The following is a 26,662-nucleotide window of genomic DNA, read 5'->3' on the forward strand; positions in this document are numbered from 1 at the left end:
TGCTGCAGAAGCCCCTCATAGTAAACACGATACTAATTAGTAATTAATGATGTGTGCAAACTATAGTTCCAACAGCTCCCCTAGACAGTGCTTATTTATCATTCAAACTTTGCCAAAGTATCTTTGCGTTTTAATTATTCACACAAAGTAGTCATTGTTGGTTACGTGACACTCTTGTTTAGCACAAGAAAACTGGCCAAGGGACATTGCAAATAGTCCAGACAATTTTACTAATTTACGGCAGCCTTTCTGGATGGTGTATTGTTCAACCCACTGTCCTTCAGCAAGAAGTAAACTGAGATGTATACACAAGGAGTTGCTCCAAAAACACTGACTTATTAATGAGTGCTTGGTTTATTTAAATCAAGTCTTTTCACACTATTCAGATTAGGGTAGCTTAGAGCTCTAGTGAGTCAACTAAGAATCCTTGTTTGCATGGCTGTATTTATTAATTTATGATGATTCCGGAGTTTACGGTTTGCATACTTTATGAGCTGTAAACCAATGTGTTCCCTTGGAGATAGGGGCTACTTGTTGCTAGCGGGATCCCTTCTCATGCAAATTATCTTATGGTTTTTACAAGTTAAACACAAAGGAGGTATGTTGGGCGGGACTGGGGAGTGGTAGTTGCCGGGGAAGGGAGGCTGTGCCAACATTAGTAGGCCATCGGGACACGCCAGGACCAGGATAGGGGAGGAAGTTGATCGTAGCCTGAGCAAAGCAGAGTTGTTCTAAGTCATCTTAGAAGGAATTGGCTTTGCAGGAATCTATCAAGACGTTCTCTTCCTTGTGTCTGGAGACTTTTGGAACTTCCTCGCCGATTTCCGAGAAAGTTTGTCAACTGTTGGATACTTCTGCGGAAATTTTTTATAATTCACCACAAAAAAAAAGGAACTCCAGGGTTTGTTGTGCAGCAAGTCGTTCCTGCACAGCTCCATGTTGGCCTTGTTAGTGGAATTTGTGATCAAAATTCAGCCGCACCTCCTTGTTGGCCTTTGAAGTTTCAAGTCCGAGAATTTGTTGGCAACTGGAGATTGACTTGGGAGTCTTCGCTGGACTGTCACAAATACTGGGTATTTGCAATCGAGATCCCTAGACATCAAATAGCCGAGTTTTAGTTCCTTTAGGATTCCAAACAATAGCTGGTTGTGTTCTGGACACTCTGTGTACGTGTATTCTGGATTTATGGTCTTTGAAGAGCTCTCCTAGCAACATTTCTGTGGAGTGTGATATCAGATGGTGTTGCGTCTAAAGCACTAAATTACCTGCTGTCGTAATTCGTTGAAGAATGCCCTCATCTTGTGGTCTTTAGACTTGACTTTTTAAAATATCATTGGGGGCAAAAAATGCCATAAGTCGTTGAAGATTGTACTCATTTTATGATTTCTTGACAAGACTTTTTAAAATATCGTTGCGGTTATTGGAGTATATACAATTCTTCTGGAGATATTATGGGAAAGCTTTTCAATTCAAACATGGATCGACCAAGGAATGGGAAGGAACGCCGACGGATTGTGCTAGCACCGACCACAGCCCAGCTGATTCAGGTTCAGGAACCCAACGTGTCTGGGTTGAAACTTGAGATCTGGTTGAATAAAGCGGGAGCTCAGCCTGGTGGGCAACAGGTAAGACTGTGACGGTTATATGCCCGATAATTCGGTTACACGTTTACATTTCAAAGCCATTGGACACTTTCGGTAAACAGTATTGTCCAAAGGCCCACACTTATAATAAAATAACAAACCTGTGAAAATTTAGGCTCAATCGGTCACCGGAGTCGGGAGAAAATAACGGGAAAACCCACCCTTGTTTCCGCACTTTACACCGTGTCATGACATGTGTTTACTATAAATCCGTAATTCTCGAAGTCGAGAACTGATAATTGTTTTAATGTTTTCTCAAAAAATTAAGTATTTCATTGAATAATATTTCAAGAGAAGTCTTTTACCATGACCTTCTGTAAACCCTGTAAGTTATTTGTAAACCTGTGAACTTTTACTTTTGTTTCTGTTCCAAAAGTGTATAATGGCTTTAAAGGGACTTTATTACAGAATTTGTTTTTGTTAACAATTTACAGTTTGCTGGCAGTGTAGGCACTTTATGTAATCCACCATAAAAGTACATGAACTGAAAAACCTGTAGAGGTTTGGGATCGATCAGCCATCTGGGTCACAAGAAAAACACTAACTGAGCATAGGCCCTAAGCTCAGTTTGCTGAGCGATAAACTCCCAAACGGTTTTATTTATTTCTCATCAATTATGACATTTCAGACAGAAATATTTGAAGGGTTGTTTTCTGCTATTCTGCTATCATTAGACTGTGTAAGTTTTTTTGTTAATCTGTGATCAAATACAATTTTTATTTTTACCAATTCTGTAATGTTCCCAAAGGGGCGGATAAACGTAACCAAATTCACTTGAAGATGCCGCGAAATAATGACAAGCTTCTGATCAATGCATACACAACTCACAATCCCATGCAACAAATTATGCATATCATTCTTTAATTAAAAGGCTTGTAGTCTTTGTTGTCTCGTTACTTTGCATTTAATTAAATGAAAGTAAAATTGAACAGAGACTGTAGTACAGCAGTGTAACATTATCAATGATTCTTGTGTAAATCTTGCAACCTTGACACATTGAGCTATTGATAAGCAAATTTTCAGAATGGATGAATTTGTAAAAAGTGATGTCTCGACGTCAGCTAAAATAAACATTATTTTTGAGTGTTTTTACATTGTGGTACTCGCTGCTGACACTTACATGTAGGATTTAAACTGTCTTTAGCCCCCCAGGTTAGTGGGTGATCTAGAGGTAAAACATTTGCTCAGGCAAAGCAAAGGTTGTGGGTTCGAGTCCTACCCGAGGGAATTGCATGTGTTTTATTTTCACAGAAAGTGCTTTAATCTACAGTGTTAGGGTACAAACAAATAATATTATCTATCCCCGATACTTTTTTAAAGGATTTGGGTACTTTTTGGAACACAAAACAAAATGTCCACAGATTTACATTGAACTTACACAGTTTGAAGATAATGATAATACAAAGCTTCCCTTAAAATATTAGTTGCTGAGGTGCTGTTGTTTTTGAAAAATAAGTAAAACACTGTCATGAAAATACCTTTTTAAAATCAATTTTTTTTTTTTCGTCTCATGATCAGTGAGACGAAAATTATTTTCATGACATTGTTTTATTCATTTCTCAAAAACTACAGCTCCTCAGCAACTAATATTTTCAGGGAAGCTTTACTATCATTATCTTCAAACAGTGTAAGTTTAGTGTAAATCTGTAGACATTGTGTTTTCATTCTACAAAAAGTACATAGACCCTTTAACATCTATTGAATCATTGTTGCAAATTATGTAGGAAAATTTGACTAGATGAAGTCTTTTCAATGTTCAGATTTGAAAATAAATTATACAAAGTTGGATTTTCAAAGCTAATTGATTTTATAGTACCTGCAAAAATTGATTAAAATTCAAAAAGTCTACACGGTGTTTACACAATGAATGCCATTGTCCTTCCAGTTGTGTATAGTACTTGAAGGATAATTGGACTCAGAACGTGAGGAATTGTAAGAGTGAGGGTCAGACAAGAAATGAATCTCGTCGGTTCAAGAGAGTTTACAAATATTGGCTGCTTTGAGTACTCTGGTTAAAAATACAAGTCCCCTAGTTGATGAGAGGACGCTGTTCTTGAATAAGAATTATAATTTGAATTTTATTGTCTGCATCATAAATATAATACAGAAATTTAGGTTCCATTGGCACATCATGGATTTATCAAAACAAATCCTTAATTACAATACCTACACAAAGTACCGTTTTATAGAATGCTCTAGATTGCACATTAGGGCTCTTTAACCCAAGATAAACACTGTGTAGAAAAAATTCTGAAAACCTTGTTTCAATTAAGCGTTCACTGGCCAATCTTCTAAAGTTTGTGTCCAGAATGCCCCACAGTTTTGAGCAATCCTGGGGAGGACCCTGATGCATTGTTAGACACTGCCATTATGAAGTGTAAAGCACATTGGTTGCTGTTGATTCAGCACATTTCTTGCTAGAGTATAGACGATGTGACCTCTGACGTCACACGAAAACCATAACATGATTCGCGCGCATACCGCCAGGCAAAACCTTTGTGTTTTGGCAGCCAGCTGGAAAGTGTACGCAATCTTACTATGACTACGCGACTCAGTGCCCGGCTAAACATGACGTATATAGTGTTTTGTCAACAGAGGGCGGTTTGAATGTACACATAGGTCACATCGTCTATACACATGTAGTATTGGTTGCTATTGGTATAGTTCACTGGTTGCTACGGATATAGCACACCGACTTTGAATGGCTTTCTTGTCATAATAAGACATCATCATGTGACGCACTGTAAACCAATTACAAGACAGAATCTCTGTACGAGGTAGGTCTGTATGCTTCGTTTTTAGAAGGGCAAGGGCACCAAGGCATTTTCTCCTTGGTAAAGGGCACCCTATGATGAAATTGTGAACTTCTACTGTTCATTTCAAGGGCACCAAGGCAATGGCCAGGGTGTGTTGAGGCAATGGCCCTTGTTGCCTCCAGATCCGTGTTGTAATAATAATAAAACTTTGCGAGGTGAAATTGTGCATTGGTCAAAGTTGGATTGTTTATACACTAAAATGAATCACCTCAACTCACCTTTCTGTTATGACCGGGTTAAATCAATTGGAATAACTTAAGAGGCCAATGGTCTGAGTCCTAAACTTAGCTAATTCCTCGAATGGGCAAGGGCATTTTCTCTTCAGCACCTCTATATGAGGAATGGTAAACTTGCATTTGAAAATTTCAAGGGCACCAAGCCAGTGACTAGGGGCACTTGCCTCTGTTTCATTAGAGAAACCAAGCCTGTATTCCCCCCCAAAAAAAAAAAAAAATAAATAAAAAAATAAAAAAAAATAAAAAGATATTCAGAAAATCTTGGTTAAACTACATTGATTGCTACGAGTTTAGCAGGTCGCGCATTTTCTAGTTTCAAAATAAACTTATCATGTGACGTGCTGTAAACCAATCACAAACATAAATCTTTGTACGAGCGTTATAATAAATCATCAATTGCAACCTGAAGTCAACCCAATTCCCCGAACGGTGACTGTGAAAGGGCAAAGCAAAAGCGCACGTTTCTACCTCAAAGTTACAGTCATAATGATGTCTGAGCTCAATCACGTACATTAGGCCAAGTAAAAAAAAAATACAAGTTGATCTTCTGGATTTTTCATAAAAGAGGAGGATAAATGTCTTTTTATTTTTTGTTATAATTATTTCTTTTGAAAGGTGGCCGCCAAGCATTTTAATTCAAACTGGCCATCAATTCTTCAGTTTAAGTCACCACTTACTTTATTCAGTTACAAGTTTTTACAAGATCAGTGACATTATAAAAACACAAAACAAATTTTTGTGTAAAATAAAAAACGGTAAAAAAAAAAGGATGCGGCATCAAAAAAGGAATGAGGGAGGGGACGATCAACTGGTATTTTTTTGTATAAGGCCTTAATGTACGTTTTTTGTGCAAACAAGTGAAGGTTTCCCCCCTGGGGCGTTGATTTCATGCATGATTTGATCCTTATACAAGTTTTTGTGAACATTCAATTGGGGGTTATTCAGTATCATCCATGTTTCATTGTAAAACATTATTCATTGTATGAAACGACCTCCTTCGGAGAATGTAATGTAGTTTTGGAGAAAGATGTTGTTTTGTTCACCAAAAAATTTGAGTAAAAAAACACCCCAAAAAAGACAAATATATGAACAAAAGTTGCTGCAGTTCACTGAAGGAGTATGGTTGATTCAAAAAATAAATTAGTTTTCATATAGCGCTTTTTAACGTGTATAGTCAGATCATAAAGGCAGAGTCACACTGCAGCGATAACGAAAACGCAAAGAGAACTCATTGTATTGTTTAAATTGCTCCACGCAGAATACGCACACGCTCACTCAACCAATAGAATGGGTTCTCTTTGCGTCGTTATCATTATCGTTCTCGTCATCGCTGCAGTGGGACCGGGCCTTAACCCTTATTTTAATTTTATTTTCAAGGGAGGTTACTGACCTTAAAAAACTTGCTTGATATTATAAAACATTATTAGAATTTTTATTCCCCAACATATTTTGAATCTGAAAAAGACTTCAGGTTTGAAGTTTTTCTCAGGCATCTAAAAAGCAAACAATTCACAGATCTATGTTTTTGTGTCTATAATTTCTTGCCACTAGGAGTTTGAGACCAAATAAACATACAGATAAACTATTCCATAATCTAAGAAACCTGATAAAAGGCAAATTCATTACCAAAGGCGTTAAAATCTGACATATCCGATGAATTTTGACAGTGTCAGTGTATTTAGTGTTAAAGGATTTGGGGACTTTTTTGTAACACAAAACACCATGTCCACAGATTTACATCAAACTTACACCGTTTGAAGATAATGATAGTAGAAAGCGTACCTTAAAATACTAGTTGCTGAGGTGCTGTTATTTTTGAAATTGAGTAAAACAATGTCATGAAAATACGTTTTTACATGCTAAAATAATTTTTGTTTCATGATCACTGAGACGAAAAATTATTTTCATGATATTGTTTTACTCATTTCTCAAAAACTACAGCACTTCAGCAAGTAATATTTTAAGGGAAGCTTTCTACCATCATTATCTTCAAACTGTGTGAGTTTAATGTAAATCTGTGGACATTGTGTTTTTGTCCTTCAAAAAGTACATAGACCATTTAACATGAATATAATTACTTATGTTAACAACATCAAAACTATTATGCAAACACATGACAACAAGGGATATTGACAGAAAATAAAGTCTATTGTCAAACAGTTATGTAATGGCATGGCATGATGATGAACACTAACGCAGAGCATTGACGTCCGTTCAGAATCGCAGTTAGCGCCTTGACGTCACTGCATGAGGTACCTTCACACTTGAATACAAAACAGCCGTAAAAAAGACAGAAGGTTATTCACTGACGTAACCCCTTTGATTTTGAAGACAGCAGTAACTTCACCAGTGAAACCCTAATAATATCACAGGAGTCTTTGAAACCACAACCTCAAAAAACACATTCCCTCTATTAGGCCAAATAAAAAAAAAAAACAGTTGATCGTCTGGATTTTAAAAAAAAGAGGAGGATGAGATCCTTATTATTTATTATTTACTATTTTTTTTTCAAGATGGCCACTTAGTATTTCAAATCAAACAGGCCACCAATTCTTCAGTTTGAATCAACCGCAAACTTATTTTATACCTTATAGCATTAGTTGCATGTGGACCTGTGTTAACACTAACACTAACAGGGTCGGATAACGCTAAAAAGATTTGCTGGTATATTAAGGCATTCACTAGTATTGTTTTATAAAACAGACGGTTACAAGAGTTTGAGAGTATCACGTAAGTTAAGATGGATTTAAAAAAACAAAAAAACTTTTTTTAATTATTTTTTTTACAAAAATTGAAAAATAATAAATAGTAAAAAAAAGGATGCGGCCCCCAAAAAAGATGCGGGCGGGGACGATTAACTGGAATTTTTTTTTAGTTGGCCTTATTCTGTCTTGGTGCAGGTAACCACCTAACAAGCCTGAGTGCATTGTTATAATGAAACCCACAGGCTCATTATCTTGGCTTGTTGTGTACCCTTTACATAATAACACACACACACCATCAGCAAAGTCTGGTATTTGTAGTCCCTTGTATGAAATCTTATTCATTAGTCTTTTGTAGGGAGAGTTTTACAGTCTATTCAAGAGTCTATAGCTAGGGCTTCAATTGTACCATTCCTTATATTATAGAATGGAGTCTAGAAATTTTACTCTAAAGAAAAAAAAGCCAAGCTAGCTAGGTTGTTTAAACTGCAGGGATAAACAGGTGTCTTTAAAATACACAGATTAGCGAAACGCATTAATCTTTGACATGTTGTTATTCCTGTCATCCGAGAGGAGTAATTTCTAAACAAATACAGTGGTTATAGATAGCCTGACGTCTTCGCTGATTGTCAGTTGTCCTGTGGGGCTGAAAAATAACAGAATTTGATTCTGTTAATGTCTGTCAGCGGCTGGCAAAGCCAGAAATTGATTCTCATAGCTTTTCAAACACACCTTACAAGTAAGAAGGCTATTCATAGTAATACAAATTGTTGATTTTTTAATTTTGTTTATACTGTTTTGGATTCAAACAGTTTTTGACTCAAATCCCACCTTTTCGGTAGTTGTGGATTTGCTTTTTCTTTATGATTTTGAAATCACTCAAGTGTACTAAGCTTCCCTATAGTTAACATCATGATGAAAAGACTAAACATTATCATTCATCCCATGGATGTAGATGTCTGAAGAAGAAACGTTTTCCTCTAAACCTTCCCTCTTCCCATCTTTCACTTTTTCGTTCATGTTGCTTTGGTCGAACCATAGAGCAAGAAACAGAACAAGCCTCTTCCTTCAAACCCCCTTTTTGCAGGGACAATCAAGTTTTATTGTATTGTATTGTATTGTATTGTTACCTTCCTCTTGGTTCAACCCCTGCTTTTACTGGCGTACTGTCATCTTTATTATTATTATTTATTATTATTATTTATCATCTATTTCCACTCGACTGCTTTTGTCTTGTACACCAGTGAGTAGGCCTTGTACCTGTACGGTACAATGTAGATAGATAGATGATAGAGACGTATAGTCAGTGTTGCAATAATGAGTTATATGGTCATAATTATTGTAAATATAAAAGAGATTAAAAGGTGAAACTTTAAACAAAAGGCAACATCTAGGTCCGGGGAGACGCGCAGCTTTTGTTCTCCAGCCTATGATGAACAGACAGACCAAAAAACCCCAGACAGACATTAAAAATACAAGACAAAACTAACAGGACAAAACTAGCAGGTGTAAGACGAAAAATAAAGCCGTTACTATTTCTACATACAAAAATAACATCAGGTGTTGTCATTCAGCTTTTGAGAAAGTCTCTCCAAGGATCAAAACATAGGGTCCAAATTTCATAGAGCTGCTTTAAAAGCAAAAAATATTGCTTGACAAATGTCTGCTAAGCAACAATTAGCAGGATACCAGTCACATTGTGTACCTGTGAAATGTATTGTAGCTGGTAACCTCGTTATTGTAAGCATAATTTTGTTGTGCTTAGCTAGTTTTTTGTGCCTTTAAGCAGCTCTATGAAATTCGGTCCAGGCTACTATCATTTTTGTTTTTGCAAAAAAACAAAAACAAGAACAACAGTCATAGCTTCTAGCTATTGATGAGGCTTCGGGATGATGCTTGTTTTTTGGTTTGTTCATACGATTGCAATTGCCTACATCTTGTCGCTGTCTGATGTCATCAGTGTGGTCATAGCAACCATTGCCATTATCTTAGTATTTTTCTTCTCGTTAGAGTGCAAGTACCAGCCTTGCTCAGAAGATTGCCATCTTAATGGCTTGCTGGATGGCCGGTTGGAGGCCAGTGAGTTTATTGTCAGTTTAAGACGGGACAACTGAATAAGTAAAGCCTCCTCACTGGGTGCAACAACTTTAATTAAAAAGTTGAAATGTTGACTTTGAGTCTGAATCAATGTCATCAAATATTGCATAAAATACATTCATATTTAAATTGGTAAAAGATTTGAATAAGAAATGTCCCCTTTATTTTTTCCTTTTTTTAGATACCAAAGAAAGCACTTTGTTTTGAAAATAAGGTGTTTATTAAATATCAAAATCTTTATGGTACACAATTTCCACTTTGTAAATTCTTTTGGAAGGCAATGGACACTAATGGTAGTTACTCAAAATAATTGTTAGCTTTAAAACCTTACTTGGTATCGAGTAATAGGGAGCTGTTGATGGTATAAAACATTGTGAGAAACGGCTCCCTCTGAATTAACGTAGTTTTTGAGAAAGAAGTAGTTTTCCACAAATTTGTTTTTGAGACCTCAGAATTAGATTTAGAGGGCTCGAAATCAAGCATCTGAAAGCACACAACAACTTCGTGTGACAAGGGTGTTTTTCTTCCATTATTATCGCACAACTTCGACAACCATTTGAGTTCAAATTTTTACAGGTTTGTTATTTTATGCGTGTGTTGAGATACACCAAGTGAGAAGACTGGTCTTTGACAATTAGCAATAGTGTCCAGTACAGTGTCTTTATAGGGCTCTGGCACTTACTTTTTGATACTTTTACAGGTAAATTTGATTACAAACATCGACGTTCACTATGAGATAGGGATTCATGACTTGGCCAAAAACTTGATCTACAAAAGGTATTGAACCCTTTTCACATTTGTAGGGATATGGTTTCCTACATAATATATCTTATCTTTGGATGATAGTTTAGCAATTACTAAACAACGATGCCCTTTGCTCTGAAATATGTTAAGCTTTGCTGCAAATATTACAGGCTCTCCTTGATCATTTGACCAAACACCTGAGACTTATTATTTCCCAAACATGTCCCAATCACTTCACCAATAATCTCCAAGCGATCCACTTAAGGAGTTTTAACCTTGAAGGGGATCAACTTATTGGTACTGGAAGCATGGTCCCAGGTCCCTGTTCAAAAAAAGTTGCAAAGGTTTTTGTAATTGTTTATTATAAACAAGGCTAAGATTCAGACTGGTATGTACTGCAGCTGCCATAAGGACCAGTTGGCTTGTTATTTCACTATAGTCTGTCAGCTTTTTCACCAGTTAGCTTGTTATTTCACTATAGTCTGTCAGCTTTTTCACCAGTTAGCTTGTTATTTCACTATAGTCTGTCAGCTTTTTACCAGTTAGCTTGTTATTTCACTATAGTCTGTCAGCTTTTTCACCAGTTAGCTTGTTATTTCACTATAGTCTGTCAGCTTTTTCACCAGTTAGCTTGTTATTTCACTATAGTCTGTCAGCTTTTCACCAGTTAGCTTGTTATTTCACTATAGTCTGTCAGCTTTTCACCAGTTAGCTTGTTATTTCACTATAGTCTGTCAGCTTTTTCACCAGTTAGCTTGTTATTTCACTATAGTCTGTCAGCTTTTCACCAGTTAGCTTGTTATTTCACTATAGTCTGTCAGCTTTTTCACCAGTCAAAATTTCAAATGATATAGCAGGTCTTCAACTTCTGGGCACATACATTTCCCTCCTGGTTTATAAGGGGCACTTCTATGAGAAAAATGTAAGTTTGTACTGGAACTTTGTAAGGGGCAACATGGCAATTGTTATGGGTGTCGTTGGTTATTTGCAAGGCCTGAAACAGGCCAGGCCTGTATGCTTCTTTTTTTGAAAGGGCAAGGGCAACAAAAAGGCATTTCCTCCTTGATAAAGGGCACCCTATGAGTATGACGAAATTGTAAATTTCTACTAGAGCTGTTCAAGGGCAATATCACAATGAACAGGGGGCATGGAGGCAATCGCCTCTGTTGCCTCCGTGAAGTATCAGGCCTGAAAAGGTATGCCAGCCTGACCCCATTGGAGAGAGCTTTGACTGGTCCACAGGGCTAAACTTCATAAAGTCGTGAGCACACAAATTTGCTTAGCATGAAGTTTCTTTCTTGGTAAAAACAAGATTACCAACAAAATGTCCATTGGTTGCGTATTGCTGGATACTGGCATTCAGCTATTTTTTGCTTATCCTGAAAATTACGTTGAAATTTGGTTGGCAATCCTGTTTTTATTAAAGGAAGAAATTTCATGCTAAGCAAATTTGTGTGCTTACAGGCTTTATGAAATTGGGCCCAGGTATTTCAACTGGCATTTGGCCAGCAGCCAGCAGACAACTGGAGAAGACTGTGAATAGCTTCGGTAAACACCGAGGCTAAAAATGGAATCACTACCTGTTTGGAACACAATAGATTATGTAATATTACTGATGTGTGTTGTGTCTGTCTTGTTATGACACCTGTGTTAAGATTGTTCACAAGTTGTTGCTCGTTTTTTTGTTTAGATGATCTTCCTGTCAAGGGAACTCGGCAAACTTCCACAAGGGAATATAATTAAAAACGGCAAGCTGGCAACAGCCAATCTCTCACATATACAAACATTGGATTAACGTCTATATAAATAGGACAAATCAAAAAAATTATGATTACAAAAACTAGCTACAAGACTAACTATAATTCTAGTCTTTGTGATATCAGGGGTAGCTTGGTACTGTAGCAAGTTTCGAGTAGGGTGCTGCACTCTTGTTTTTTTAAAGGCAGTGGCTGGACACTGATGGTAATTACTCAAAATAATTATTAGCATAAAACCTTTCTTAATGACGAGTAATGGGGAGAGGTTGATGTTATAAAACATTGTGAGAAACGGCTCCCTCTGAAGTGCCATAGTTTTCGAGAAAGAAGTAATTTTCTACGAATTTGATTTCAAGACCTCCGATTTAGAACTTGAGGTCTCGAAATCAACCATCTAAAACCGCACACAACTTTGTGTGACAAGAGTGTTTTTTTTCTTTCATTATTTATCTCTCAAGTTCGATGACTGGTTGAGCTCAAATTTTCATGGGTTTGTTATTTTATGCATATGTTGAGATACACCAAGTGTGAAGGATAGTCTTTGACAATTATTACCAATTGTGTCAACTGCCTTTAATCTATTTCGACTAAATCAAGCACAGCCTGAATATGATAAACAACACTTGAATAGAGTAAATGAGGAACATGTGTTTCATACTTTTTGTGTGATATTTTCATACCAGCTTGTAATATTGATTTTGATTAGCTGGATAGGGGACTGAAACATCAAATTTTGACTAGCCTTCGCTAGCACTTTGCATTAGCCACAATTTACACTTTTTAAATAATTATGGAAATGAAGGGAAACAAGGAGGTCATTTGACTGGTCTTTGTAATTTTTTGTTTGATATTTTCAGACAATATAGTTTCACACAGGCAGGTTGTAATATTGTCTTTGATTAGCTGATGGGTAGGCGTCCGGAACAGCAAGTTTTGACTACAGCCTTCACAAGCATTACACTGCCTGTGCAGCCACAATGTACAATCCTTGATTTTAGGAAATGAGGAACATGTGTTTCATTTGACCAGTCTTTGTAATGTTCGTGTAATATTTTCCTACAATGCAGTTTCTACACTAAGTGGTTTGAAATACTGTCATTACTATTTGACTATCCCGCTGCACTCTTGTCATCAAGTCAGACTAATTCAAGTAGTGTACAAGGCGACGATGTACAACCCTTGATCTAATCTTTGATGTAATGAGGAACGCGTGCTTCATATTTGATGAGGTTGATAGTAATCTGCGAGTAGTGCAAAGCAGCGAGTGAATTTAACCATCCCACGTACATGCGTTGCTGCAGGGGAAGGGAATTGACGCACACTTCCATCCATCACTGCATGTACGTAGATAATGGAAGATTATTCAGCTAATGGAACATCTACTTCAAACTAAACACAGATTGATCAAGTACTGTTAAAAACACTAGACAATTGTAGCTTATAACTTCATGCAGAGCCGGGTCCTTGGTCTATGATAATAAGGATGCCCATGCTGAGTGACACAAGCATCAGATCTTGCGATCGTCTTCTTGTCACGACTATACTTGAAGAAATGGCTCTCTGTGATTTATAAATGTCACCATTTGGGAATGTCAGCTGCCTATTTTGAAACCTTTGTTTGCTTGGATTTGGATGTTGGAGATGGTGTGATGTAAGTCGTGAATGCAATTAGTCAGTGTGCTGATGTCATGTTGTATCCCATGTTGTTTTATATAATGTTGGTGCCATTAAACATTATAATCATAGTTGTTTCAATATTTGTTTACACACATTTTGAAAAAAAAAAAAAAAAAACCCAACTCAACCCAAATATGCTGAAGAACAGAGTAACACCTCAAATGAACCAGCGATATTAGGTTTCATAAGGTCTCCAACGCATTCTGTAGTTTTTGATGGCTTTTTCTAGCTTAAAACAACTTTTACTTTGGAATGAATTCAATGATCTTGGCCAGCTGGGTATTTGGTCGTCTTCTCTTTTGTTGGATTGTTGTAATCTTTGTGTTTCTTTTTTTATAAAAAACTGAATTTGATTTTCAGTTGTTGTTCTCTACCCACAGCAGACAATTTTTGACATTACAGTTTTTAAATTGCCTGAACTTCATGTACCTCAATACTCTACCAACCCACAATTTTTGACCTTTACCATTCTGAATGGCCCCAAACTACTCGTTAGACTTCCCTTTTGGGAATAAACTCCGAGAAATGACGCATGTCTTACCTCGCACCGACGCATTTCACAGTAACGAGCACTAAACCCCAAGGAAACTACTTTCAAGGTACAGTTTGACTTCAATTATTGGATGAACAAAGAATTTAATTGACGAAAACAATATTTGAACCCTCATTCTCCAACCTCTGCATTAACATGCCTGTGCTCTACCATCTGAGATTTGGCGTTTTTTTTCTATTTTGTAAATATATTGCAGGCCCAAATGCTTCAATTTTGAAAGGGCACTAAGGCATTTTCTAAGGCATTTTGGTAAAGGGCACTCTATGAGGAAATTGTACATTTCTACTGGAGCATTTGAAGGGCACCAAGGCAATGAGCAGTGTGCATTGAGGCAATGCGGCAAATGAGGCAACTGCCTTTGTTGCCTCAGTGATCATGCCTGACTGGCAGACAGAGAGTCCATTCAACAGTCCCCCACACAACAGGGGGAATCTGTCTTCGAAAATGGTGTAACCAACAATTGTGGGCAGATGAAACAATACAAAGAAACCTTATTATTGAAAAGCTACACAATGTACATCCTGGAGTCACAAAAGCAAGAGTCAAGCTAAATTTTTATGATGTCATAGAGCTTACATTCTGCCCAATGAAGAGCGTAGTTTTTCACACTTTGTTATCAGTGACCAGGCATGGTCTGAATAGTGGTTAATTGGACAGTCTTCATAGAGGAGCATCTATCCTGGGACTTGTTTGTCAGTTCATATCTACTCTTCCCTCTTACACAACCTATAAAATCATTGCACTGGTCGGGGCATAGAGATGGTCGGGGCTACCTCCATGGTCGTGTGTACTAGGGATTGAGCGTTGGGGATTGTGTGATGTAAACACTGAGTCGGATGCAGGCAAACGGAGATTGGAAATCTCCTGTACACTGTATCTCTTTTCTCCCAGAACTTGCAGTCTCGAAGTGGAATGACTGATAGTGTATCTGTACATTGTACAGTGGTGCCTTTTCTGAGGATGTGGCATCTTGCACGATAACGGAATCTCTAAGATCTACATCTCGTATTCCTTGGTGTACCACATGTAATATATCGCTGCAGCTTGGCTGAAGAGGAAATTAGGTACTGCGAAGAACAAGGTGTACATCTTCGTGATCGTTTCTGCAGTTTGTTTCTCCCTCATCTACTTTGCTTGTTGGTTTTGAATGGAAAAACCCAGAATAGAGCAACTCGTTTCATCTGGATTCTAACCGTGAAACCAAGGACATTCATGTAGAAAAGTGACCTCATTTAATCGCTACACCATTATGTACGTGCTAGCCAAGAATTAAGAGACTAGACAGCCATGGAAGATTGAGTTTTAGATGTTTGAGGAAAACCCTAGAGAACTAACCAAAGGAAAACCCACACAATCACATCGGGACTTACCCACGTAGTGCCCTCAGTGGGATTCAAGCAGGAACTCTAGAGGTGGAAGACGAGGAAAAGAGAGTTTTAGATGTTTGAGGAAAACTCTATGAACTAACCAAAGGAAAACCGACACAATCACATCATAGGGACTGAAACCCAGCCTACACTGTGCCCCCTGTGGGTTCGAGCGAGAATCCTAGAGGTGGAATTAGGCAAGGCAAGATACCATAAGTCAACCCGGCCGCCCTGTACGCACTGGAAGAACCTGCAGGCAGTCCGTCATGATGAATAGAAAGGTACGACTCTACGTACCCGCGACCGACCCTTAGACCAGTAACCCCCAAAACAGTTTACATCAACAAGATGGTCTCCATTCTAAGAGGGGCTCTCATCATCATCTTGCAAGGAGATCCACTCTGCCTCGTGAAGGAGCAACCGGAGTCATCATCAAGGGGGTTATGGAGAATCAATATGAGCCTTGGCGTTTGGTGAGATACTTATATTCAGTAAATTATTATGCTGATGCCTTCGCTCTGTAAGATTTTGTAACAGGTGGAAGTGACAAGAAGATAGATTTAGGATTTAGTATCGAGTATCGAAGTCTCATATAGTATCAAAGTCTATTATAGCGCACGTATCTACCAAACAAGGTACTCAAGGCGCTGAGTATATACATGTACAAACTTTCAGAAAGATAGGTTACTGCAGTGATGAATTCTGAGACCCAATTATTTAGCACCTTATAATGGTTTACAAGGTGCTACGGCGCAAACAGCAGCTACAGCCAGGAACACCGGGGCGAACCCCTTCTCTTTTCGATAAGTGCACTGGGTTCTTTTACGTGCGTTACACAACACATGGGACCAACGGCTTTACGTCCCATCCGAAGGACAAAGCAAAGTGTCTTGCTTAAGGACACGAGTGTCACGGCTGGGGATTCGAACCAACACCCTGCTGATCAGAAACACCAGAGTTTGAATTCGTTGCTCTTAACTGCTCGACACGACACTTTCTAGAAGGAATTTACAAATTGTATTGTGAACTATATTCTAACTTGAATGGGGAGCCAATATAGATTCTGTTGGATGGGAGTTACCTAGTCTGCAGGCCTGTATGCTTCGTTTTTAAAAGGGCAATCGGGCACATTCTAAATTTCTATAGGAGCATTTCAAGGGCATGAAGGCATTTATTACGAGGGGGCATGGAGGCAATCGCCTCCGTTGCCGCCGTGAAGTATCAGTACGATTTTGTAACAGGTGGTTTAGTGACAAGAAGGGACTGCGATTTGGAATTCTAGAAGGGATTTATATTTGTGAACCATGTCTTGGAGATTTATAAGCTATTTGTAGGGTTGTTGTGCGTTGTAGATTTTAACCTTCATTCTATAGTATAAGTTAAAAATCTACCTGTAACTTGAACGGGAAGCCAGTGTAGTTTCTGTAGGATGGGAGTTATATACCCACCCCAGTCTGTTATGTTCTGATGCATGTACGATGAAAGTCGTTCATTCCTTGCTTTTTCTGAGTGCTTTCTACCTCTCCCCCCCCTCTCTCTTTCTGTTCATTTCTTTCTCCAATGCACGGCTTTTGTGACACCAGTATACCTGTTGTGTCCTGTTTTGTTGTCATTCAGCCTTGGAGAAAGACTTTGCTAGGGTTGGAAACGTTAGTTAATTAACTACTTTTTGAATTCAGATGAAAGTCTGAAATTTCTCACTCCTGGCATGCTGTCAAAGCATGGAGCAATAAACTTATTGCTCCATGGTCAAAGCAAGGGATCTTTTTGTGATTAAATTGTTTCTGAAGGACAAGAGAATTTCCTGAAGTCTCAAGTTATTGATGCAAACCAATAGTTAGTGGCCACCTGATGATTAAACCCTTGCAGAGTTGTTATCATTAAACAGGCTATAAAAGACAACACAAAAGACATAAACTGGTATTCTGTGTATCAAAATCAGTCAATTGGAAAGAGATGAAAAGGAGAGGTAGGCAAGGAATGAACAATGCAGAGGGTGACAAAGAAGGCAGGGGGGGGGGGAGGAATGGTTTGACCACAAGAGGTTGGAAATTCAAGGGAATAATCAAGGTAGAGGAAGAATATAAATTTAAAAAGTGAAGATGGAGATGATAGAGTTATTGGATAAAAATTTTCCCATTTCTTTATGTCATGTATGTTGTCTAGACTCTCTGCTGGCTTTCATGGCAACTACATAAAATTGAAAATTGAAGAAATTTTAATGAATGAAGCTGGCAACATTAGTTGTGTTGACTAGTGCAGGGATGAGAAATGCCAGAACTTTTTATGTCCCCTGTTAACAATCAGCTGCCATTTTCCCCACATTATAAATAAATCCTGCTCTTTGATGAACTTCTCTATTGAGGATTCTGTTCCTAAAGCTAAGTGAAATCTAAACCAAAGGGCTAGCATGATGTGGAAATACCATCGTTCCAGCATACCTCATAAAATTTGTTTCAGGCTTTTTCGCCAGCAAAGTCTCTCAACCCTATTGTACAAAAAAAAGCTCTGTGAAATCTAAATGTCAGGGGTCAGCAAAAAAAATGTGGAATTACCATCATTTCAACATATATACCTCCTAAAATTTGCAGCTAATGCTCTCTAATGACTCTCATAGACCCTGCTAACGTATAGAAATAAAATAATAGTGATCCAGAAGCAAACGAGGAAAACATAGCTTAGGGTTTGTTCATTGTATATAAATCCCCTGTAGTCTGTGTGTGTATGTATGCCTGCATATAGTTCATATCAATTATCATCAGTATCAATGTTTGCCGTTGTTATTCGGTTTCACAAAATATTTGATTATCTGAGCAGGAACTGAGATGGGGGAAGGAGGGAAGGAGTTCCAAGAAATCACCTGCTGCTCGTTAGGGAAGTCAAAGGGTCTATTGATTCCTAGACTCTATCAAAACTATTTTTAGTCAAGTCAGGACAATTAGAAAGGCTAGGAACCCCCCCCCCCCATGTTATAATGATCTCTAACAATCTAAATCACATCTGCTTGTGCAAATCTTCCTACTGTCTGACCATTCAATAAATACCTTCCAAGGTGATTTTCAAAAAGGTATTTAATGCCAGCCTACAAAATATTATGTGGTGAATGCGTCTACTCAATATATAGTTCCGGAATGGTAGGGAAAATTGTTTTATGCTCAGTTTAGCAATGTCTTCAGGAGTATTGATTCTCAACAGTAATGTCATTTTCCCCCAAAACAGTACCAAGTATTCCTGTTATGTTTAATACTTGCAAAGCTGTTGATCCCACGCTGACTATCTTGTCTCTACATTTTGTTCGAGGTCTGCCACATTTCCTTTTCCTGGAGAGGTGGTTGCCATTCTAAGTGATTTGGCTCTAGAGTTCATCTTTTATTCTGCCTAGGTGCAAGCCCATCTCCATTTTATATTTTTTGCTGTCACCAGGTCACTAATACATCCATAGTTTTATCTCAGATCCAAGCATTTACAATGTATTGTTCGGTCTCTCTTCATGTTCCCAAGCATCCTCCTTTCCAATTTATTATTGTAATTGTGTATTTTTTTCTTGTCCTCATCCTCTACAGCCTCCCAGGGAAACCAAAGGCCATCTTGGTTCAGACACCATGAAGTATGGGAGCAGTAAAACACAACCGCTGCACATCAATGGCATGGTGGGAAGGAAAGCATCAGGCTTACAGGGAGAGGTAACTAGAAATTTCATCTTTTTACTAATTTTTATTTTATTTTTGTATTTATTTATTCTGGTTGTGAAGCCAATGATTCTCAGAAAAGCAAACTTAAAGGCACTAGACACTAGTTGTTAGTTACTTAAAATAATTGTTAGCAAAAATACTTACTTGGTAACAAGCAATTGAGAGCTGTTGATAGTTAACATTGTGAAAAACGGCTCCCTCTGATTAGTAATGTAGTTTTTGAGAAAGAAGTAATTTCTCACTAAATATTACAAAAACTTATGTCCTGGAGCCTTTTTAAGGCTTCTGAAAGCACACACATTTGTGCAGTAATGGTGTTTTTTGTTTCATTATTCTATGCAACTTTGGTTACCAACTGACTTAAAAGTGTTCATAGGTTTGTTATTTTACGCATAGTCGGGATACACGAAGTGAGTTTTCTTGTGTTGGAGAATTACCAAAGGTGTCCAGTGCCTTTAAATCAAGCCACATGAGGCGAAGACAATAATTTCCCCCAAACAGAAAACCAAAAAGAATGCTCCAGATTGCACAGTAGAAAAGTAGAAAACATTCCGAAGACCTTGTTTAAACTCGTTTGGTAACTCTTAGAAATAATTGCAACGAAAACTTTGGGTTGGAAGCCTAGTACAGCAGCTTTCTATAGTGTAAAGCATTTTTAGAAACTTTTCACTTTGAAGCATGTGGTTTTGTAAAAAACTGAATCTGAGAAGGGGGTTACTGTTAGTATCGATTCTAAGATTATGTGCTCCTAGCCTGTTTGGCGATATCTAAAAAACAACCACCTTTAGAAATTAATTTTTTACATCTACATTTACATGTACATTTAGGTGTGCGTTTAAAATAATCAAACAGTTCAAAAAACCAAATGTATACTTTGCCCTTAAAAGTTTCTCCCCCCCCCCCCCTTGATTCCCTTTACAGAAGTTGACCTCCTCCAGCCTGCCTCCTGCCATGACGTCCAGCAACACAACGTTTCCTCAGCTCAGCCTCGGACCCAGGGGGATTAGCAATGTAGAGACGTTACCCCAACTGAGTAACCTACATGGCAACCTTGTCTCCACTCACAACGCAAGTGAGCAGGCGAGGTTACATCGTCAGAAGACTCACATGTGAGTAGTGAACTCTAAGTGGTCTGAAACATTGGTCTTAAGACTGTCGTTAAAAAAAAAGAACACTCTGAGACTCTTGTCGAGTTTTGAAATCAAGCCATGGATTGTGGCTTGTGTACTGTGGACTTACATAGTTCCAAAAGTCTCTTGTAAAACTTTGTGGCAAGAGCCTTGGCAGGAGACTATAGTGCACTGGGAGTAATAGGGTCTGCACAGTCTCCTGTGGATTTTTGTGGCAAGAGCCAGTTGAGAGTGTACAGTGATAGTGGCTTGTGTGGATTTTTGTGGCAAGAGCCAGTTTGGCAGGGGACTGACCAACGATAATAATGTCTCTTGTGTTGTTTTGTGGCAAGAGCCTGTTGGGCGTTAGAGAGCACTAGTAGTAATTGGTTTATTAAGTGGTGGCGCTTTTGTTCGTTTGGTTTTGGTGGAATGACAGCAACAATGTGTCATAGAAATAGATATATCTTCTCTTGTTTCTTTTACCAAGCCTCAGGCATGTGAGATTTCCTCTAATATGTTAAGTTGGTGACCTCTTTTGGGTGTTTTGATTTTCCTCTTTTTTCTTCATTTTCTGTGTCTTTTCACGTTTTTTCTGGCCCAATTTTCTCTTTTCCTCTTCTTTCATGGATAGTTAATACTCACGTGCCTGATTATTTTGCTTGTTGTTTTGTAATATTTACAGAGAACGGGAAGGTAATAAATCCGACAGTCCCAAGAAAGATGCAATGGGTCATCGATTACCACTTACGCCCGGGGGTAAGTAGCATTCAAAAAATGGTTGAACGTGACAGAAAGTTTGACAATGACCAGGCAATTTTAATTTTATGGTTGACCATGACATATGATTAATGTAACTGTTGATATTTAAAATAAAATATTTAAGTTTTGTTTTTAAAGGAACATTACAGAATTGGTAAGAAACAAAAATCGTGAAGATCACGCAAATTTTACACGGTCTAGCATGTGTAATGATGCTGATAGTAGAAAACATCCCTTGAAATATTTCTGTCTGAAATTTCATATTTGATGAGAAATAAATAATCTAATTTCGCGTTTGGAGTTTATCGCTCAGTGAGCGTTTTATTCATTTTTGTTTTGGCATCGATGCAATGCAAAATTTGTAATCAGTTTTTCACTATTCTCTCGTGACCCAGATGGCCAATCGATCTCAAACTTCTACAGGTTTGTCAGTTTATGTATATGGTGGATTACATAAAGTTGCTTACACTGTCAGCAACTTTTTACTAGCAAAACCAGTTCTGTAATGTTCTTTAATGTCTAAAGATCAGGAAAAGGTTGGCTGAGGTGTCTTGTTTCCTGCATTCCCCTTTTTTAGCCCTGGTTCAAATTCTATGGTTTGAGCGAGATTCGAACCAGGGTTTTGCATAGGTGCTTCACCTGTACAGCTCATTATTTTGAGTAATTACCAATAGTATCCAGTGCATTTAAATGGTTGGAGTACTTTTTGTACGACACACAACACAATGTCCACAGATTTACATTAAACTTACATGATTTGAAGATAATGATAGTAAAAAGCTTCCCTTCCCAGCTACTATGAAATTGGGCCTAGCTCTATGCCAAAACGCACGCAGAAACATGTGTCACCAATGCAGCTTGGGTTGATTTTTCTGCGGCTTTTCTCTCATCTACAGAAGCCCTGAAGTTCTACCGAGATCGACTGACGGCCTACGAGCAATCGGAGGTACTAGACCACACAGATATATGGTTTCTAGGACCGGAGGCTAAGAAGATTGAAGGAGTACAAGGGGCTGCTCAGAACAACGGCTATGATGACGAGAATGGTTCTTATTCAAAGGTATGTGTATTTAAGTCCTGCATCGGGGATAAAGAATTTAGGTTGGGTTTTACCCATAGACCCTTGTCACACGAGGCAATTTGCAGGCAACTTGGAAGCATCCAACTGCAGTGCTTGCTACAGGAACACTTGCCTGGTGTTTCTACCCTTGCAGAGTCTTTCTCAAAGGCTCAAAAATGAAGCCTCTACTAGGGTTCGAAACGTCAGGCCGTTAAAGGAACACGTTGCCTTGGATCGGACGAGTTGGTCAAAACAAAAGCGTTTGTAACCGTTTTTTATAAAATGCATATGGTTGGAAAGATGTTTTAAAAGTAGAATACAATGATCCACACAAGTTTGCCTCGAAATTGCGTGGTTTTCCTTCTACTGTGCGAACTAACATGGTCGGCCATTTATGGGAGTCAAAATTTTGACCCCCATAAATGGCCGACGTGTTAGTCGACGAGGTAAAAGGAAAACCACGCAATTTTGAGGCATGTTTGTGTGGATCATTGTATTCTACTTTTACAACATCTTTCTACCCATATGCATTTTATAAAAAACGGTTACAAACGCTTTTCAAAGACCAACTCGACCGATCCAAGGCAACGTGTCCCTTTAACATTTTGTTTGCATTTACACCCCTTTTGGTTGGTGAGCTCATACTATTTTCTCATTAAAAAAGGTGTTTAACACGATTTGTAAATATTTGTGTGTGACTGTTTAAAGGGTGTGCTTAACATTAGCACAGTACGAGGGAAGGTGTTAATGTTCACAGATTTACATGCGAGGTTCATGATAGAAAAGTGGACCATGTGTTTAAATTCACAATTCATCATGTACAGGGATGAGATTGTTCAGACTTTTGGCTGAAATCAGACTTTTTATGTCGGTCTGGTGAAGAAAATCAGACAATATTTTGTTCCACAAATAACAAAATCCTGCTCATTGGTCTACTTCTCTAGTGCTTTGGATACTGTTTTCAAAAGCTCATTGTAATCTATAACCCCAGGGGCTACCAAACGGTAGAAACGGCATCATTTCAACATACCTTTGCATGTATATTGTGTGGCTTCATGTGAAGTACTTTGAGTTGGTGCCTTATATTCACTGCATTTCATGTTGTTGTTCTTTTGCGAATGACGAGCCTCAGGGTTGTTCAATCAAAACTAATCAAATGTCTTCAATGACGTTGAGATGAATTGTATCTTGATTAAAAAATGCTCCATCATGACATTTTATTTCCCCCGTGCACTGATGAGGGCAAATACATGTAATGTACGCCTTTGGCATTTCGGTATTTCATTATTTTTTATCTTGGCATTTTAGTATTTCATTATTTTTTAATTTTGTATCTTGGCATTTTAGTTTTTCATTTTTTTGTTTTTGTATCTTGGCATTTCAGTATTTCATTAGTTTTTATTTTGTATCTTGGCATTTCAGTCTTTCATTATTTTAAATTTTTTATCTTGGCATTTCACTTTTTCATTATTTGCTATTTTGTATCTTTGCATAACAGTACTTCATTATTTGTTATTTTGTATTAATGATTGTGGCATGTGATAGACGAGCGGTCTAGTACACTGCTGAACTCAAGCTATGATGGCCATGTCATTGGTGTGTGGGTTCTAATCCCGGTCATGACCCTTGTATCCTCGAAGAAGACACGTAACTACATGTATTGTATATATATGTACTTGCTTCTCTTCTCAAAATTTATCTTATGTCACAGGTTTTCAAGAAATAATTTTGTTGTGTCTGTTTTCTTTCTGTTTGTTTTTTGTGTATGTACTGCGCCTTGAACACCCAGCAGGGTGGATATGTGTGCATTGTGTACAGGTCTTGATTATTTGTTATTATACTGGATATGTGTGCATCAGAAGTCTTTAACGTTATTATTACTTTTTTATTATTAATTTCTGTACTCAGGAGTAGGCCTAACTTGGGAGAGATATTTTCTGTTGATTTAATAATTTAGCTTACATTACTTGGCAGCCCAGGCTATGTGTATGTACCCCAAGGGAGCTGAGATAGCTTAAGGAATGAAATAGTTGGTCCAGTGAATAATCTTAACGTGTAATAAGGGCCAACATTGGTAAATAACCGCTTTCTAGAAGTGTCCAATTATTCAATAAATGATAAATAAATGATATTGTAACTTAATTCATATTTCTGCATGATGGTGATCATTGACATGACCAAAGAAAAATCAGGACTTAAATGACTTTTGTAGTACCATTATTGATTGTGGAATAGTGTCTACTATGCATTCCTTATAGGCCTAGGATATTTGAAAGAAAATAAAACTAGATTTTGAGTTTTGGTAGGAAATGCCAGGTGTTGGCATGGCGAATCTTGTACGTTTGGATTTGCTTTTTGGCACTTATTCAAGTACAGTAGGCCTAATGAATTTTATTATCTCCATAAATATATACAGCCATAAAAAAAAAATTCAGAAAATAAAGCAGTGTTTAAATTTAAAAGACAAATCAATTGTATTCTAAATATACAAATATTCTAATATTAGTATTCTAATAATTCTATATCTGTTCTATTAGTAATCAATATTAATTTTTGTGGTTTTGTTTTCCTTTGCTGTTAGGTGCTGCATGATCACATGACCTACAGGTATGAGATCCTAGAGGTCATAGGTAAAGGGTCATTTGGTCAGGTCGTCAGGGCCATTGACCACAAGACGGGAGACATGGTTGCAATTAAGATCATCAGAAATAAAAAGAGGTCAGTTACGTTAATATTTGAAAAGATTTGCACAAATGTTGTTCACTATGCCTGGTACAAATTTAATTTTCAAATGAAATCTCGGCCGTATCCGCTTCTAAAATATTTGTACTTTGCGTTACTGCATAATGCTTCTGAGATGTGTAATCCTATGAGTGATTATTCTTCCTGTATGGAGATACATGTATTTGTTCCGGAATTTGGGCAATATCTAAAAAATATCTATTATCTACGTGTATACATCTACATGTGTTACGATTAAAACAATAGAACAGTACCAAAAACCAAAGGTATACTTTGCCTTTTAAGTTCGTAAAACTTTCGTATTGGATTTGAGGCATGAGTGTGTCTATACTTGCCTGGTAGATTTTGTTCTTTATAGAGAACTGTCTTGCTATATTCTACTACTGCGGAGTAGATTTTCAATAAATAATATTCATTGTTGTTGTTCAGGTTTCACCACCAAGCCCTGATTGAGGTGAAGATATTGGATGCACTAAGAAGAAAAGACAGGGACAACTCAAACAACGTCATCCACATGATGGAATACTTTTACTTCAGGAACCATTTGTGTATCACGTTTGAACTCTTAGGGTGAGTATACCACTGTACATAGTAAAAAATCATGGAACAAAGTGTGCAGTTCTTAAAGGCACTGGACACTATTGGTAATTACCCAAAATAATTGTTAGCATAAAAACTTACTTGGTAACAAGCAATGAAGAGCTGTTAAGAGCAATGGATAGTGTAAAACATTTTAAGAAATGGCTCCCTCTAAAGTAGCGTAGTTTTTGAAAAAGAAGTAACTTCTCACTAAATTATTTGAACCAAATTCGAGACCTAATTTTACCTTAATTACCACACCCAATTTTGTGTACTTTTTGCAGTTACCTTAAACCAATGTAAAAGTTTTCCCACATAATTATCAAGCAATAAACCACAAGGGAAACTGACTGATTCAATTTTGAGGTGGAACAAAGAAAACAATGTCAACCCCAAATTATTTATATCACCCAGTCAGTTTACTTTACATGATTTATTGCTTGATATTTGAAATGAAGAGTCACCTGCCCTCCTGTGATCCCTCTCTGCTGCCCCTGCTTCCAAGGTTGTATCATCAATTTTGGTGTAGTCCCTGGCTCTAGGGCAGTTACAGGTTGTATGGCCTCTGACTGGCACTCCAAACAAAGATATTGACCAAATAGGGAGACTGTCAAGATAGGGCTAGATAGCTCAGTTGGTAGAGCACTGACTTTGGAGGGCACAGGTTCTTAAGTCAATTTCTCTTTGGTTAACCTTTTTATTTTTTATTTTTATTTTTATACCCAGTCAGGTTGTTTTCCCTCATGGTTTATTTCCATGCATAATAATCTACAACAAAATTCTTTAAATTTTGTTTCCTATTCCTTCATTCAGGATGAATTTGTACGAGCTTATCAAGAAGAACAACTTCCAGGGTTTCAGCATAGCGTTAATAAGACGCTTTGCGTACACCCTCTTAGGCTGTCTGAGACTACTGCAGAGAGAACGCATCATCCACTGCGATCTCAAACCGGAGAATATCTTACTCAAGCAGAAATATCAAAACTCCATTAAAGTGATTGACTTCGGCAGCAGTTGCTATGTCAACCAGAGAGGTATATTAAGCATCTAGGATGACTTCTGCTTGAACTAGCAGCAGCTCTTTGTATTGGACTGATGCTAAACTTAACACTAGGCTTCCTACTCA

At 37.7% G+C, this 26,662-nt stretch overlaps 1 protein-coding gene across 3 annotated transcripts in view; it reads left to right on the forward strand.

Annotated features, from left to right (window-relative positions):
• LOC139949483 (dual specificity tyrosine-phosphorylation-regulated kinase 4-like) overlaps nucleotides 1-26,662 on the forward strand; it is a 64,841-nt gene that overhangs the window by 27,979 nt on the left and 10,200 nt on the right. For all 3 annotated transcript variants that reach the window (XM_071947846.1, XM_071947845.1, XM_071947844.1), the window contains 7 exons: nucleotides 19,156-19,275; nucleotides 20,206-20,393; nucleotides 21,079-21,152; nucleotides 22,052-22,215; nucleotides 24,797-24,933; nucleotides 25,387-25,527; nucleotides 26,350-26,570. In XM_071947846.1, the coding sequence (XP_071803947.1) occupies nucleotides 19,156-19,275; nucleotides 20,206-20,393; nucleotides 21,079-21,152; nucleotides 22,052-22,215; nucleotides 24,797-24,933; nucleotides 25,387-25,527; nucleotides 26,350-26,570 (1,045 nt within the window). The remainder of the gene's footprint in view (nucleotides 1-19,155; nucleotides 19,276-20,205; nucleotides 20,394-21,078; nucleotides 21,153-22,051; nucleotides 22,216-24,796; nucleotides 24,934-25,386; nucleotides 25,528-26,349; nucleotides 26,571-26,662) is intronic.

Source organism: Asterias amurensis, chromosome 17 (genome assembly GCF_032118995.1).
Source record: "Asterias amurensis chromosome 17, ASM3211899v1".
Taxonomy (NCBI): domain Eukaryota; kingdom Metazoa; phylum Echinodermata; class Asteroidea; order Forcipulatida; family Asteriidae; genus Asterias; species Asterias amurensis.